At 34.6% G+C, this 17406-nt stretch overlaps 1 protein-coding gene across 1 annotated transcript in view; it reads right to left on the bottom strand.

Annotated features, from left to right (window-relative positions):
* Positions 1–2547: 2547 nt before the first annotated feature.
* The window catches only part of LOC149412764 (uncharacterized), a 69716-nt gene continuing 54857 nt past the window's right edge, over positions 2548–17406 (bottom strand). The window contains exons 2-3 of the mRNA XM_089644978.1: positions 5444–5905; positions 2548–4889 (exon numbers count right to left, since the gene is read on the bottom strand). Coding sequence (XP_089501104.1) covers positions 4275–4889; positions 5444–5905 — 1077 coding nt within the window. The 3' untranslated portion in view covers positions 2548–4274. The remainder of the gene's footprint in view (positions 4890–5443; positions 5906–17406) is intronic.

The raw sequence follows: 17406 nt of genomic DNA, 5'->3' as shown, positions 1-17406 counted from the left end.
AAAGACAAAATGGCGCTGAATGTCCTTTGATGACTTTGTAACACGTGAATATATGCTAAACTTACCTTACCTTCTGTACTTATCCGTTTAGGGCATTTTCGACTGCTTTCCTTTTTTATTGCAGACAGATTTATTCAATGTATTCTGACAGGCATCTTCATTAAGCGTTCAAAGATGGGTCGAAAGGGAGATGAGATATGTAAGTATGAATGTTGGAGGGAGCGCGCTAATACAAAAAAAAAGATTATAAGTACGCGAAATAGAGTTTGCTTAAGTTGCATTAAAAGATACAGTGTGAATCTTTTTATACCCATAACATATTAAATAACAGAACAAAACTGGTTTTTAATAATTTTCGGAGCTTACTTTGCGATTTTTTATATGTTATTAATAACACATATGTGTTATAAATAACACATCTGCCTTGATGATGGACACTGCAATGCTGTCCGAAACGTTGGCTAAAGAAGAAGTTAGTGCAACACGGCATAACACCCCAAAAACAAATAACAAAAATACTTTTGGACATGAAAACCTTAAATCATATTAGTGTAAAATATTGTTCCCGTGCGGGAAGTAGGGTGTGGCAGCTGTCGATGTCGCCCGAATCCTTCCGACCGTGAACGAACTCAACGAACGGGTCGAAGGTGACGAAGGTATTTTTAATAAGTCATTAGTTAATAAGTCAATTAGTATGACTGCTGATTATGGTAAAACCCTACATATAACAGGTTATACCATTGCTTTTCCTATATTTTCCAGTACGACTTGTCCAATATCTCAGCGTGTGTGTCAGATTTTGTGACCTGTGCCCTGCAAGAGCTTGTTGCCCGAGATATCTCACATCGGACAATGATCCGATTCGAACGCCAAAGATGGCTCTATTTGTATAACTCAATGGTTAAAATAGGGTTTGATAATAGACAAAACTCGCGCATTTATGAAACTAAACTGGTGGATCGCGCCTCCAGGGGGTTAATCCTTGTTTTTTTCATGTTTCTTTACTAAAAACCTGTCTTATCTCACCAAATATTGATACTTTCGGTTTTCATTCGATTCCACACATAGTTTTAAAATATGTATTCTACAAAAAATTCCCCTCCCTCCCTCTCCCCTACATGGGTGTGCCACCACTCTTGTGGGGCAGACTACATTTATACTGCCATGAAGAATGTATGGGCACTCTCATAAATGCACGAATTATATAAATTATTTTGTTACTATTTTATTTGTACCATTTGTCCTTGGCTCTGCTTGGAACGCAGGCCAGCGATGAGTGGAGGAACCTGGTTTACCATTGGGGTAGAAATTGTCAGTAATGATATCGTGAATACCAGGGCTATTGGAGTAGGAATTGTCAGTAATGATATCGTGAATACCAGGGCTATTGGAGTAGGAATTGTCAGTAATAATATCGTGAATACAAGGGCTATTGGAGTAGAAATTGTCAGTAATGATATCGTGAATACCAGGGCTATTGAGTAAGAATTGTTAGTAATGATATCGTGAATACCAGGGCTATTGGAGTAGGAATTGTCAGTAATGATATCGTGAATACCAGGGCTATTGGAGTAGGAATTGTCAGTAATGATATCGTGAATACAAGGGCTATTAGAGTAGGAATTGTCAGTAATAATTCGTGAATACCAGTGCTATTGGAGTTGAAATTGTCAGTAATGATATAGTGAATACCAGGGCAATTTGAGTAGAAATTGTCAGTAATGATATCGTGAATACCAGGGCTATTGAGTAAGAATTGTCAGTAATGATATCGTGAATACCAGGACTATTGAGTAGGAATTGTCAGTAATGATATAGTGAATACCAGGGCTATTGAAGTTGGAATTGTCAGTAATAATTTGTGAATACCAGGGCTATTTGAGTAGGAATTGACATTAATAATTCAACGACTCCTGAAAAAGTAGACTTTCAAGATTTTTTCAGTTCTTCAAATAACATCATATCGATACAAACAATAATTTTTATCCTATGGGGTATTTCAGTGGCTTTTTGTACACAACACTGACAGCAGTATTAACAAATACCCTATAATATTAATATAGATTATTTGTATAAGTACTCTTACGATCTTTACGGCAAAAGCTAATAGGCACTTTAAAATTCGTTCTTTCTCTTTTTGAATTACTATTAGATAGGGAAATGTAACGTACGTTATAATCTACGCATTCATATATGATTATACTCGTACACTCGTTTGTCCGAGGCTTATTTAAAAAAAAAACATTCTAATACTAAATATTGTATTTGTATTTCATGTAACAAAAGATTTGTCAAGTTTTGAGATTTTTTTATCAATTATTTTTATATGAATTAAATGCAAAGTGAAGCGACAAAAACATTTTATTAAACGTTTATGTAATTAAGTATGTTTTTTTAGTTCCGTATAAAATGTTAATTTTACAGGTTTCCAATTCATTTGAAAACGACAAAACAATCGTAAAAAATATCGAAGAATAAAACTTTAATAATTTAAATTGCGTAATGTCCGTTTGTAATATTGTATTCTATTTATTCTTTTTTATTCTCTTAGATATAATTTACATAATAAGCACCATTTACACAAAAATATGTTAATGATCAGTTTCTGTATGGGATAGTATTAGTGTTTTGTGAACACCTCACTAGGAGAACCTGTGCTGAGGTGTTCGCAACATTTAGATAAAGTGTTATTTTGCAGTCATAAGTAAAAACACAGTATCAAATATGTTAATAATCAGTTTCTGTATGGGTTAGTATTAGTGTTTTGTGAACACCTCACTAGGAGAACCTGTGCTGAGGTGTTCGCATGATTTAGATAAAGTGTTATTTTGCAGTCATAAGTAAAAACACAGCATCGTCATTGAGATTCTCAAGAAGGATACTGTAGTTCCACCCATAGCGGCAGTATAATAAAGTCATCAGAAATAGGTTAGCCATTTAAAATGCTAATTATTGGGTTTTTTACATGTTTTATTCATACTAGCCTCATTACTTCATAGGGTTACAGTTTACATAGGTACTGATTTTTATTTACTATTTTTACTGCATATTTTATGTAATCTATTTACACTAGTCAGGTTATTCGCTCTCTAGTCAATGTAAACTACCTACATACATTGTACTAAGTACTACAGGCGTAAAGTCTTATTTATAAAGATTCCCCAATACGCCGCCTTAGCGTTCGTATAGCTATACGAGGAAGAGGGCCGTATTGCGTATACTGCTCGGGTTAAATCGTTACATATAATAATATTCGTGACATTTTTTTTAGACTGACATCATTTTATTCCAAACCTGAAAACACGGTCATTTTCGCATTTCGCGTTTTGTTACTAACTTTCGCGTTTCTTCAAATAAAATTTTGTAATGTTACTGACCCGGTCTGTTTTTATTTGAAAAATTAATAAATCGAAATCCGGCCAATTCGATTGTGCATCCCGTTTATGCTTTGGTCAATCGATATTTCGATCTAAACTTTCCCTCCGATAGTGCTTCGAATAGGTATTACCTACTGCTTATTTCATTACGCAACAGAACGTTATTGGTGCATTAATTAAATTAAAACTAAATAATTTTTCCGATATAAATCTGACAGCTACTTATACGGCCGTTATACTCACCCGCAACGATTATGAGTAACGATTTGAACTAACCCGACCTTATACGCCCGCTTAATATTTATAGAATTTTTAGAATTGTGTATTATTTACACAAGTTTTTAATAGAACCAACTGCAATAATTATTACAATCATCTATATTTTTAGATGATTGATGTTAAAACAAATTCTCTTAGCAATCTTCACCTACTATCATACTAATATTAGGTATATTTACATGTGTTTTGCATTCCTTAAAACATGATAAAAATATTTGTTTTAAAGACGGTAAAGTTTTACTATTCCGACTCATTCTACGCATAGATTATTGGAGTAACACTTCGTTTCAACTTGGATATACTTAGAAGAATTCATTATCTGATAGTTCATAGATCTAATTTAATTATTTTAGAAATAAACACTTTTTGCTAGTTATGTTTAAAATATCAAGAAGAATTATTTGTTTGCGCCCGTACATACAAATAATGAATGTGATTTTTTTAAAGGATGTAATAATATAGTTTTGCCTTGACATAGGCGACGTACAACGTAGATCTTATCTAAAAACACAAAATTTTGAGTTTCATATCCAAAGGCATATTGTTTAAAAAAACCTTTAAAGGCGACAACGCCATAAAAAAAGTTTTTGGAAGATTACCGTCTTTTCTTTTATTCGCTCAGATAATTCTGTGCTCGTTGAGCTTGATCGTCTCGAAACCTGGCTCAATTTTACTATCAGGTATCACTTCTAATACTGTATCTGCCGGCTTTCTGTGGCGTGGAGGGCGCATCGGCGGTGCTTGAACAGCTGGTGGGGCTGGCGCAAGTCTTCCACGTGACTTCAACAAGCTCTTGATCCTATCTCCACGGTAATAATAGAGATATAGTAGCGCCATACCAGCCAAAACTACGAAAAGAGTGCCACCAGCTGGTAGCAAGCTGGCCAACAAAGAACCACGAGGAGCTGGCATATCTGGAGTTTCATGTTCAATTTCGACTTCTGGTGTGCTACTCTCTGTTGCTGTTGTTGCTCCAGTTTCACCATCGATAGTCTCCGAAGTGTTAACGTCTGTAGTGGTAGTGGTTGGTCGTCTAGTTGGTGCAACGTATGCTGGGCCGATCCTGCCCGCTGGCGCGATGGCAATATCGGCACAAGCTCTGAACTCTTCCTGATGGCCGCAGCCCATTCCGGTAGTGCCGTTGGAGCAGGTGCCCCAGTTGTTCCCTGCTATGTAACGCCACTGCATGACGCAGTGTTCGCACAACAGGTCTGAGGGCAGCTTGAATTTGACCTGGAATGAAGATGATAAAATAATTTAAAACTTTTCAACACATCCAAAAAAGTGCAGCAATGCATTCGAAGGGGTAAATAAAATTAAAGTTCTAGCTAAAAATGATTGATGAAACCTTCAAGGCCAAGGTCTCTAATTATATTGCCTACACACTCTATAACTCTCTTCAAGATATGTATAAAAACAGCCAGCATAATCGAGATACGAAACAGAACTCACTATGCATTCTCAAATATAGAAAGACAGATTATAAACTTTATAAATTTGTTCCTGTAATTCTATGTATTTTTGCTAGTATGTAACCTAAACGGCAGAATTGCATTCTAGTTTTGAATGTTAAATACAGTATTATTTATTAGTTAATTTGATGTAATGAAACAATATTAATTATATTGTTTCATTAAACCAAATTATTTTTTACTTGAAGACAAGGTACGTAGTAAATGCTTAAAGATAGTGTTCACTCGAACGATCGTGTCAATGACTGGAATTGAATAACCTAACTTTACCCAAGTTAAACGTTCAAAAGGATAATCCATTAAAAATAAACAAACCTCATAGATCTTGTTCCCTTCCTGGGGATAATATCGGGTGCCACCGCCTTCCATCTCAAGCACGTGCTTATCAAGACAGTCCTGCGTAGTGTTCTCCATGTGTGGGCAGACTCGCAGCTCGTAGAATCCTGCATGATAGGCAGTTAGCTCTACGCGTGTTGACACGGTGGCCCCGACCGGGTACCGCCTCACGGTGACGCCCTGCCCGAAGCGTCCGCCGTACTCGTGCGGGCGGGGCGTCTTCTGATCCCAGGCGTCCCCGCACACTCCGCAGTTCCCGCCGTTCTTGCGCCACTGCCGCGTGAGACCCCCGCAGTACAGCTCGTGGTCGTTGTAGTTGTGCGGGGTGGCGAAACCGTAACGCCAAGCCGAAGCGCGTGAGGGTGGTTCGATGAGACGTCCGTGGGAGAGAGCGGGGCCTGCGGGGCACAGCGCTCCCAAGATGAACAGCAAGCAGATCCTCTGTGGACAAAAACGAAAAACAAAATTATTATTTATTTATGTGAAACATCTTTTAGCTCGCCTAGGGGGGTAAAACTGACTCTTGCGTGGCAAGACGGCAAGACGGGACGACGCTTGATTCGTCCAGCCTCTGTGGTCGGGGGGTAAGACCCCCGACTAGCAAACCGGAGGTCACGGGTTCAATCACGGCGTGCGCAAGTAAATTTTAACTGTTAATTTGTGTTTTTACACTATTTACTCATTTAAACTAATATATTGTATATTTGCGGTACGTTCCAGAGATGAAAATATTCTCAGTATCGCCCTGTTGTAAGACAACAATTCAGAATTTAAACGTTGCTTGAAATGGCATTGTCCGTGTTTGGTGACCAGCTCTGAATAGCCGGGTACTTCCCCATCTTCCTCTTTTCCATCTCCTTCCCCTCCCCACTACCTCCAGCCGCACAACATACCCCAATTGGGAATGCCATGGTCTCACTGGCACCAGACGGTTGGGAACAGTTGGGACTCTTGTGCGTACCGTGAAGGCTATTATTTTTTCTTATGATATATTAAGCGGTTCATCTAACTCATTGGGGAATTCCATCCTTATCGGCTAACCTAAATTCAGTATTTCTTAAGCATTCGTATTTCTTTTTCATCATCAGTCTGTCTGTGAGTGATCATAACTCGAATTTCTTTTGAATTCAACTGTCATTTCCAATTTTGGAAATGACTGTCAATAATTCAAAAAAGCGATAAAATACCTACCTCTATAATACAATATTTTACAGAAAATTATTTTTTGTGATTTTCAAAACTGGAACAAGTGATCCAAGAAATGAATAAACAACCTTCATTCCAGGGCGATATCACAATATGTAACATTGTTTTACATAAACACTCAACCTTACTAATAAAAAATCACCTTACAACCGTTAAACGGTGTGTTTGTTTCACATTGTATAAATACTGAACAATTTCTATTTCGAATTATAACTAATAAAAAAATGTCTTTCTATGCTGCGTAAGAACTGACAACATTATATTTTGGCAAACTGGCGCATGCGCTAAATCCGTGATTTTACCCCGCTAAATGGCAGTTATGATTTGTGATTCTAATAATGTTTTTGTTAATAATTTCTATTATTTTGACCAATTCACTATTATATTAATATTACTCAATGTATCTATAACTAATGTGTGTTATTTATTGTCAGTTTTAGTCAAGTATTTATAACGATTTATAAAATAATTGCATGTTATAAAATTTACTCTCATTGTATGTAAAAAATTGGGGTAATACCTGTATTCAAATTGAATTTTATTGTCCATATGTTAAGGTTAAACGCAACGCTCGTTGTATTCTACGTGTTCACAGATGGCGTTTATTAATTAATTTTGTTTAAATACGCTTTTGCAAGGTGTTGCTTTACAATATTAAGACAAATCATTTGTTTGCGCCCGTATATACGCAATATGAATATGAATCAATAGTTTTGTTCGTTCAAAGACTTAATTCTTTCGAGAAAGGCACACAAATACAATATTTTACCGATGATTCAAAAACTATTTATAATCTACATGTCCATAGATGGCGTTATTTTAAATTATTTTATTAAATTTCGCTTTTTTATTTAAGTTATGCTTTACATGTACAACCCTCATAGAACGGACTAAACTATTTATTCATATTTATATTTCGTATGTACGGGCGCAAACAAATAATTAATCAATATCGTCGTAAAGCATTACTTGTAAAAGGGGTATTTAAAAAAAAAGATTTAAATTAACGCCGTCTATGAACACGTAGATTATAACGAACGTCGCGTTAATCTTAAAGTCAAGTTTTAAATAAAATAAATGCCTAATTTACGTGTTCGTAAACATGTTTCGAAGAAATACATATTTTAAGATATGCAAGCAATACGTTCAAAATTTCAGTTTTTTGTAGTTGTTTTTTGGGGAATTAACGGCCATTTAAAACTTATTTTATTATATAATGAGGTAAACAGTGAAGTGACATTTTTATTCAACTAAAAAGACTGTGTTTTTAGAAATTTGAATTTGCTGAAGTTTTTCGACGTTTTGATTAAAATATTTGTGGTAAGCATTTTTTTCACCTTTTTTTCATTTTTTAATACAAAAATCTAGTACCTAAGGTGGGGTTAATTTTTACAAGTTCCATTTTAATTTGTGTTACCTGTGAATGTATTATTATGTGAAGTTTATACAACAGATAAACAACTCTATTTGGCTGGGTCATTTTATGTCAGTTTCCATATTAGTAAGGTTTCAATTGAATAAAATTTTCACTAAGTTTTTAGCTTCTGTTTTTGACTCTTTCATCTAGGATATTTTATTGCATGCCCATTTGGTCGACCGCAAACCATGCACACGTAATAATAATGTTAAGGAAAAAAAATAATAAAAATGATATTTGTGTAAAAACCAACAGAGATAATATGTCAATGAAAAACCCCGTCAAAATTAATTTTAATCACCCCCGTTGACATTTAAACTCATGACCAGAGTAAAAAAAGCTTATCGGTATGCCACAGGGTCATATATATTTAAATAAATTATCTCCAAAACCAAGAGATATAATCGCTACTACAACTAATGTCAACACTATATTATAAATAACCAATCTAATCTATAATAATAAAATATGTTTAGAGACATCTATCGACAAGGTGCAAGATATTTTTGTTTAGTTTTCCGCATTGAGCCGATGGTTTTCCAGATGCTTAGCCGAGATCATCACCTCATTCGATTAATTGTTTCGCCGGTCGCTAGATGGCACTGAACGCTTTTCCAAACCTGACATAATTAATATAAACGCGGGAAAAGGTAGTTAGTGCCCACGGAATAAAGATAACACAAGAAATGCCTTGTTCCAAATATTTACCTAATCGGGGCTTAAATTTCCAGTACAAAACTATGCTTACGAAATTCGAATGGGGTGGAGATATACGATGAGATGAATATTTGAATTTTCTTGATGAATTTCTGTTTCAAATCACTTATCTTGTGACACCATTTCCATCACGAGCTATTGATCTTTGAAATATCATTTTTCTCTTTAAAAAACAAACCAGTAACTTACCTAAAAAAAATTAACATACTTACATGGAAAACTTGATCAATCCGCACATCATGTACAATGTGACTTTAGAACAAGGTACCTCTGTAAGATCAAATTCTTTTCAACATTATTTGTAAAAAATATATGTAAAAAATAAATAAAAACAGAGAATTGTCCAATAAGTGAAGTATTTAGTAGCAATTCAACAGTAATAAATTGGGTTGACTTGAAAAAACCAATCATTTGAATGAGACATTAGCGGCCGTCATAATTCAGGGACCATTTTGTTTCGAAGATCTCATTTTTTTACTAGGAAACGAGTCGCTCGGGGTTTTAGTACATTCATAGTAGGTAGTACCTAGTGCCAACTTTACTAGTACCAGGACTGGCGAGCTGAACCTGAACTTATTGGAAAGGAACGAAGCAACCGCAAATGGCGCGAAACGCCGCTTGCAGTTACCTCGTTCCTTTCCCGTAATTCGTGACTCGGTTCGCGTATCGGTTCGCAAATGTATACGTACCATAACAAAATACAATAATGTACTTTTCGGCTGTTTTAATGTTAATATAAGAAAATATTAGCGATTCCTAAAAGTAAAATTTAAAACAGAAAAAGTTACGGTCACATCTAGGATTCGAACTCAGGACCCTTGTCTTGCCGGGGCACCGCTCTACCAACTGAGCTAATGGGACCATATCTCCTCCGGTCGTATTTAACTGTATCATACTTCGAATAAGAACTACCAACATTGTCTTCATTTTTTTCACAGAACATTTTTATTCTAAATATTATTATTTGAGGTTATTCATATTATATTTGTTTTATTTATTCCTTCATAAAATGGTACATTACAATAAAATTCTCCGTCGCTCATCTCACCAGGGAATTTCTGTGTCGAGATGAGGCTGTGCAGGTTTTCTACTGTGATTTATGACAAAAGCCACGATCGATCGAAAATCACCACTCTCAGCACTCTCAGTCTGGAAATTTGTCCATTTTCTTGAATAAATTTAACAAACCTACAATTTTTATATTTTCACTAAGCATATTATAAAACGGAGCTTTATAAGAAAAACTACTTAGTCCAAAGGATGTTCTAGTATACACCGGCTGATACATTAAAGAAGAACCCAATCTATTGTTAGTATCTTTTGGCAGTAATAGTGTTGTAGAAAAAAATGAGAGCCTATATTATGTACAACTGGCTTACTGACGTAATTTTACTTTCAGTATATAATAACTGTGACGAATGCAAAAAACTTTTCTCACATATTATTTTTTTTATTAATAATAATTTCCGATTTTATGTCCGGGTTAAATCTTCCCCATAGGAAAAACTAAACCCTTCCACACACTTTTCCACAAATAATCATCTAGTCAACCCACATTATGCAAGTGCATTATATAAGCAAAATAAATACAAAATAATACAAAAACAACATGTCAACTCACAAGAGATCAAATGGGAAAATAATTCACCGACTTGAGATATTTTCATATCAGAGGGTTCGGACCGGTAGAACTTCCAACAGGGCCTAAAAATCCTACTGATCCCTCAACATAAATATTTAAAAAATCTTTCGTAATCCTACATATATTTAAAATGACTGATTTTAGCATTTTAAATATAAATTTTTGATATATCTAAATACGCCTAAATTTTGAATGAGAGAGTATAATGTCAGTAGCCGAAATAACAAATGGTAATATTTTTATAGTCTGAGAATGCCAAATTCTTTTTATCTCATTTCCTAAATCTGTGTATTTTCTTATTTTTTCATTAACAGATTTTTGAATATTACAGGAATTCGGAATAGCGACATCAATGATATAAGTTTTGTTTTTAATTTTGTCATGTAAAACTATATCGGGTCTATTATGACTAATCGTTCGGTCTGTTAGTATAGTTTTATCATAATATATATTATAAAATTCTTTTTCTAAAAATTAATTTGGTTCGTATTCATAATATGGTATTATATTACGGCAGTCAATCAAGTTATGTTTAATTACCAAACTTTGGTGAATTATTTTTAAAACTTGATTGTGCCTAAATGTATACTCGGACGATTCTAATATAGAACATCCCGATATAATATGTTCTATAGTTTCCGGAAAAGCCAAACATTTTCTACATAAATCATCAATTTGATTTGTATCTTTGAGTATATGCTTTCTATAATTTTTAGTATTAATGACTCTATCCTGAATGGCAAGCATAAATCCTTCTATTTCTGCGCTCAACTCTCTAAAACTCAACCAATTGTTTGACGAAAATTTATCAACATAATATTATTATTTTTAAATAATTTTTGTTATTTAAAGGTTCTAGTATGGTAGTCTTGTGACAAGAACCCCACCAGACAACATTATATGAAAGCCAAGCGCATAACTACTCGAGCGATCGGTATCATATATATTCATGTATTAATTAAAATATATGTAGAAATATCTAATATATATTTATTCACGTATCAGGTGATTTTTTTTAAATTAGCGCGCTCCCTCTAACATCCTTATTTACATATCTCCATTTCAAACAATCTTCTTCTTCTTTTTGAACGCTAACTACGGACCCATAAGTGTCGTCAACACCCTTAAACCACGATAAACAGCGGCTATGTATCCACCAGACAGACAGTCGGCACGCAAACATGCCATATCTCTCCCTTTTTTCTATTATATTTTGCTTTACATCAGCAGAATTATAACCAGGGCAACATAACATTAATATAACAATGATAACGTGCATAAAACTTTTCCTTAAAGAATTCATAGCGGCAAATCATGTTTTATTAGGGCTAATACATAGAACCGCATCTGGCCAAATATTGATTTGAATGATAATTCGAGTAATGTGTTTTTCGATATGGGAAAAAACTGAATTGTGTCTAGTGTACAATGTGTGCATATAATGCACTGCGTATACATTCCTTTCTAAAATAACATACAGTTCGTGCAATTGCTACAGCTCAAGCGGAACGATGTTCCTTACGTAAGTTCCGCTAAATGTGTGCTTGTAAGAATTGTCATTGTTCATAATTCCTTGTTGAGGAGAAACAGCAACATTTTCAACAATAATGCTAGGAAATCTTCAAATCATTTTCACGTAGATACAAGCTGTCAGTATTGTCCAAGTGAAAGACGACCATTGAGAACTGATACGTTGCGCGTTGCATTAAACGGTCGATTTGGTATGCTGGTTTGCGAGGAACCATTTATTGTGTGATACCCGAGTTCACAAGATACACAAGCTGCGTGGTGTGCCAGATCGAGAGAGGCTGGTTTGAGGAGATCCTTTAACCTCTCCTCAACCCATCGTCTTGCGCCGCAGTGGGAAGAATATGTTCATTTGTCTGTCACTCCTGTACACACTGATCCTTAGATACCTACACAACCCTCATAACTTTTACCTTCCCCACAACTTTATCTCTTTTATTTCCTTAAAAAATAGCATCCACACAGCATCCCAAAATGTGACTGATAGAAGCCCTGAGAGAAATTATTTTCCTCAGGGCCTCCTGTGTGGGCCATTAAATTTGGCTTAATTTGGTGACCGTTTCTATGGCCAGATACATTTTAACCTTCATCCTTCTCTCCTGTCTAACAACTAGGGCTGCCACCTTTCAAAAATAGTAGACCCGGAGATTTTATAAATATAGTTTTTTTTATTAAAATAAAACGTTTTTTAGTATGAATTATTTAATAAGGCAAAATGTCACGGTAAATTACTATTGGTAATGTTTTTTTTAAATAACAATGACTTAGCTAGTGCTAAGCTGACTTGGACCAGTTTGACACTTAAAACTATATTTTTCATTCTGAAGAGATATTTTTAAGCATCTTTTCTTGCTCAGGTTTCTTCAAAAAATTCAAAAATTTTTGGCAATTCATATTGTAATTAATCTTCACAATTAACTCTGCCTTCACCATGTCCACTGACAAGCAGTTTCGCTCGTCTGTCCACAAATTTCCGATTAAAGAAAAGTACAAAAACTTCAACAAAAGCATTGCATATAGGGATTGAAAAAAATTTCCAATTATTTTTGGCAGTTCGGTGAAGGTTGAAGTGACTTTGAATAACTGAACCCATCGTAAATCAACAGACAATGTTGAATCACTAGATTGTACCAACTGAGGAAATACTTGGTTTAATTTTCGGGTCTCGTCATAAAGTGTATCGTCGTCGACATTTTTCAAACCAAGTGATTCGACAGATTCCACAGTATCTTCGTAACTTACTGCACTTGTTAGATCGAATTTGCAAAAGATTTTGAATACAGAATCCTCAATTGCGAACCTCCCTTACATATAAGAAGGCGATGCCTAGCAGAAAAATATGTTTACAAAACATGTTCAATAACATCCCATCCCTTGATTCCTATACTTCAATCCTTAAAGTATGAGGTTAATTCAAATCACTTTTGGAAAAATCATACCCCTCCCCTTTTTTATGATTGCTACAACTCTTTCCTGGATTTATCTACAAACACCTATCTCAATGAATCTCTTCCCTTATACTCATACCCCTATGAAAGCCTTACTTTCTATCCGAAGGTCCATCAATTTATAGGAATAAGTAAAAAAAACATTAAAAACTCAACTCAATTAAATAATGCAGAATTTAACACAATTATTGAAAACAACTGGCCAAATTACATAAAATTTTTCACAGATGGCTCCAAACTCAGTCAGGACTCCCATTGCGGGGCCAGTGTCTATGTTCCTCACAGAAAATTGTGTTTCCCACACAAACTTCCCAAAGAATGCTCCATTTTCTCTGCTGAATGCATAGCTATCATAGAAGCTCTTCAACTCGTCAAATCATTAAATATTAAAAACGCACTCATCCTTTCAGACTCGCTTAGCTCACTACAAAAAATAAGCGCATCCCCACTCAATTCCAGTAGCGACTCTCTAATCTGCTCGATCAGGGACCTACTGCATTCCATGTCACTGGTTCATGCATCAGTGGTCCTAGCCTGGATACCGGGACACCTCGGTATTACTGGGAATGACATGGCTGATCATATTGCTAAGGAAGCCACTGCCCATGGTCCGTTAAGTGATATCCCTATTCCGGTTAGAGACCATTTCCCTATTCTAAAAATTAAGTACCAACTCCAATGGTCTTCTGAATGGAAAAAATCTTCTCTGATAAAAGGTCACCAGTACTCATTAATTCAACCTTCTATTCCTGTTAAGCCCTGGTTTCACAAATACACTACCATGCCTAAAAAATATATTTCTTCCTTAACCCGAATGCGGCTGGGTCACACTTGTTGTCTTAGCCATCTTGCCAGGTTCCACATAGTCAGTTCGCCGTACTGTGTGGGTCAGAGGATACTCTGGACCATAATTTTTTTGAGTGTCCTATCAATGACCAATTTCCAAACTTCATGCATGAATTGGTAAAACTTGATATTAAATTGCCTACCAGTATTCCCTGCCTTCTTAGTTTAAACACTCCTGAAATTTACCATTTGTTGGCAAAATTTATTTATAAAAATGGCCTTAATATCTGACCATAATAATAAATATAAACCAAATTTCTTTCACTTTCATTTGTATTCACTTGTTCAGGTTCCTATTTTCATCTATTTTTACTAATCCCAACTCTGCATATTTTGACTGAGTTAAAACACTATTCTTTATGCATTTGTATATTTTTCTTGATTCTTTTATTGTATTTGTTTATATTCATATCATAGAACTGTTTAAAAAAAAATAATGCTTCTAATTTTGGAAAAATCTGTTCTTTTAAATAACAAAAAATGCCCACTGCTATTGTGCACAGGTTCCTATTTTTATAATTTTGTAATTACCCATTATTACCAGCTCTGTATTGTTTTTGTTAAGTTATGTTTATGTTACACCCATGTTATGTTTATGGTAGGTTTATGTTTATGATATGTTATGTTCATGTTATGTGCATGTTATGTTATGATATGTTTATGTTATGTTCATAGTATGTTTGTGTTATGTTTATCTTTATGTTTTATAATCACATTTGTTTACTCCCATATGCTGTGTTTGTTTATAAGATTGCCAATTTCATAATTCTATTTTAAAAAAACGCTACTAATTTTAGAAAAATCTTTGGTTTAATAACGAAAAGCGCCCACTTATATTGTACACAAGTTCCTATTTTTATAATTTTGTGATAATCTACTGTTACCAGCTCTGTACCGTTTATGTTAAGTATGTTATGTTTATGTTATGTTATGCTTATGTTATGTTTATGTTATGTTATATTTATGTTATGTTATGTTTATGTTATGTTTGGTTTATTTATGTTACGTTATGTTATGTTATGTTGTTTTATCAATGTTGTTTTGTCAATCATGTCAATTTTATCCTGTAATTTGTTGTATTTATTAATAAGAAAAATGTTGTAATGTATGGCCAAGATCACTCTTAATGGGTGAAAGCCAAAATAAAGAATAAAAAAAAATAAAAAAAATCATAATTTTTCTTTATGTATTCAAGAGTTCTCCTGTAAACCTCATTGGTTTCTTTTTTTAAATTAATCCTGATCAGAAGGCTTCAAAAACTTTATGTTTCTCATTATTTTGGCACCGTAAAATTAATCATGCAGTCGGCTTTCAAACTTGTTTTTTATGTTTCTCATAATTGGGTGCAACTCAGCAGCTGTCACGGAGTTTTTTTCTAGCAATAGTATGGCTTCTGTCAGCATATTACCCGGAGATATCGATGTTAAATCCGTAGCCCGGACATGCACCATGCAAACCCGTAGACTCCGGGTCAAACCCGGAGAGGTGGCAGCCCTACTAACAACATGCACTAATCGAAGAAGCCAATCTCCCTTTATCTCCGGATAGTTAGGAACAGTTGGGACTCCCAAATGCTGCCGATTGTACGGAATCAGTGAGACTCTGCTGTGGTAACTAAAAAGACAAGGTCTTCTTTAAGACTCTCAAGGAAGACACAAATCATAACTTAAGTCTCGCGGAAACATTTTATGCTGGCCTTCCCACCCATCCCAACTCAACCAAAATAAAATCTATTTATCCTGTGAAAAGTCAAGGAAGACACTTTGTTTTTAGTTACCACGGCAGGACTGCGCAAACCCCATTTTAGGTATGTTGCGAGGTTGAAGGGAATGGAAAGAGAGAAAGATAGGGAAGAGGAAAATTGGAATGAATTCATTTTGGTTGTGCAAATTTGCTCACCAAACCATTTCTTGCAACTTTTTGATTCTGAATAGTGGTCTCTAACCAGGTCGATACTTGTTGTGATTCTACATGTGGTAAAAGTAAAAACATTAAAAAAAATTTGAATTCCGTTGAATTTATTTCATAAACAGTTCATATTTTGTACCTGAAAACTACATTAAAACGTTTAAATTTATCTTTTTACTGGTATTATCATATATAATTTGTGCACTTTACCGCCGGACACCCTATATAAATAAATAAATAAATATGTATGGTATATATACTATAACTGGATTTTCTGGATTTTGTGAATTATTGTAATTCTCAAGGAATTGTAGGTTCACGTTTAACATGATTAATTCTGTTTACGAATTCTACGAATGTTCGCGAACATAAAAAAGCAAAAGGAACATTCAGAAATCGTGCATACATTTCACAAAGCAACTGATGTCATTATTTACTCGCGGTACAAAGCGCACGTTCTGTGTATTTTTGGATATCAAACGAAACTAATGCATCACTCATCGCATTGGAATTGTATGTAGATACCTGCTAGTTTTTAATTTTCAAATTTGCCTGTGAAAGCGTTACATATTTTTACAAAAGTTTTTTAACCTCTAGGCGATCGTGTGTTTAGGAATATCGTTAGTGATCGCGCTGCGGTGTTTACACCGCACTTCAATTTTACTTAATATTTGTAGGAATATTTAAACATTTGTTTTTGTATGACTAACTAACCATCACGCCGTTTCTCTCGCAGGAATAAGCATAGGCGAAGGATCGCCAAACAACTATGTCTTGGCATATACTCCTTGCTTCATTTACGTCCATACATCATCTTTATTACCGTATCTTGAGAAATAAACTAAATTTTGAGAATTATATTTAAATGCCAACCTATCTACCCCTCAAACGAATTATTTGCTAAAATAGGGTCTTAGATATTTGCCAGTTATTTACTAAGACAAGCTTGTGCTACATATGAAAAAATAACCTGTATAATATTTGTAAAATAAAAAAATTTATTAAATAAATCTCGTATTGCCCCTCTGTTAATCTTATTCTGGCCTTGGCATTTGGTTTACTTGATCGTGTCATGTTTTCCCAGGGCTTCCCCAGCTTCTTCTGTTAGTATGGTTTAAATAAAAAAATAAAATAACCTTAAAATTAGTAAAAATGGCCGCCGAGTGAAAAATTCACTATTAAAATGCATTATTTTACATTTCTGGTGATTGCAGTGGTTGTTTCTAAAAGT

Source organism: Hesperophylax consimilis, chromosome 22, assembly GCF_061612785.1.
Source record: "Hesperophylax consimilis isolate HC1 chromosome 22, BYU_Hcon_1.0, whole genome shotgun sequence".
In the NCBI taxonomy this organism is placed as follows: domain Eukaryota; kingdom Metazoa; phylum Arthropoda; class Insecta; order Trichoptera; family Limnephilidae; genus Hesperophylax; species Hesperophylax consimilis.
Note: the sequence above shows the minus strand (reverse complement) of the source record. Positions and strands in the feature narration are given on the sequence as shown.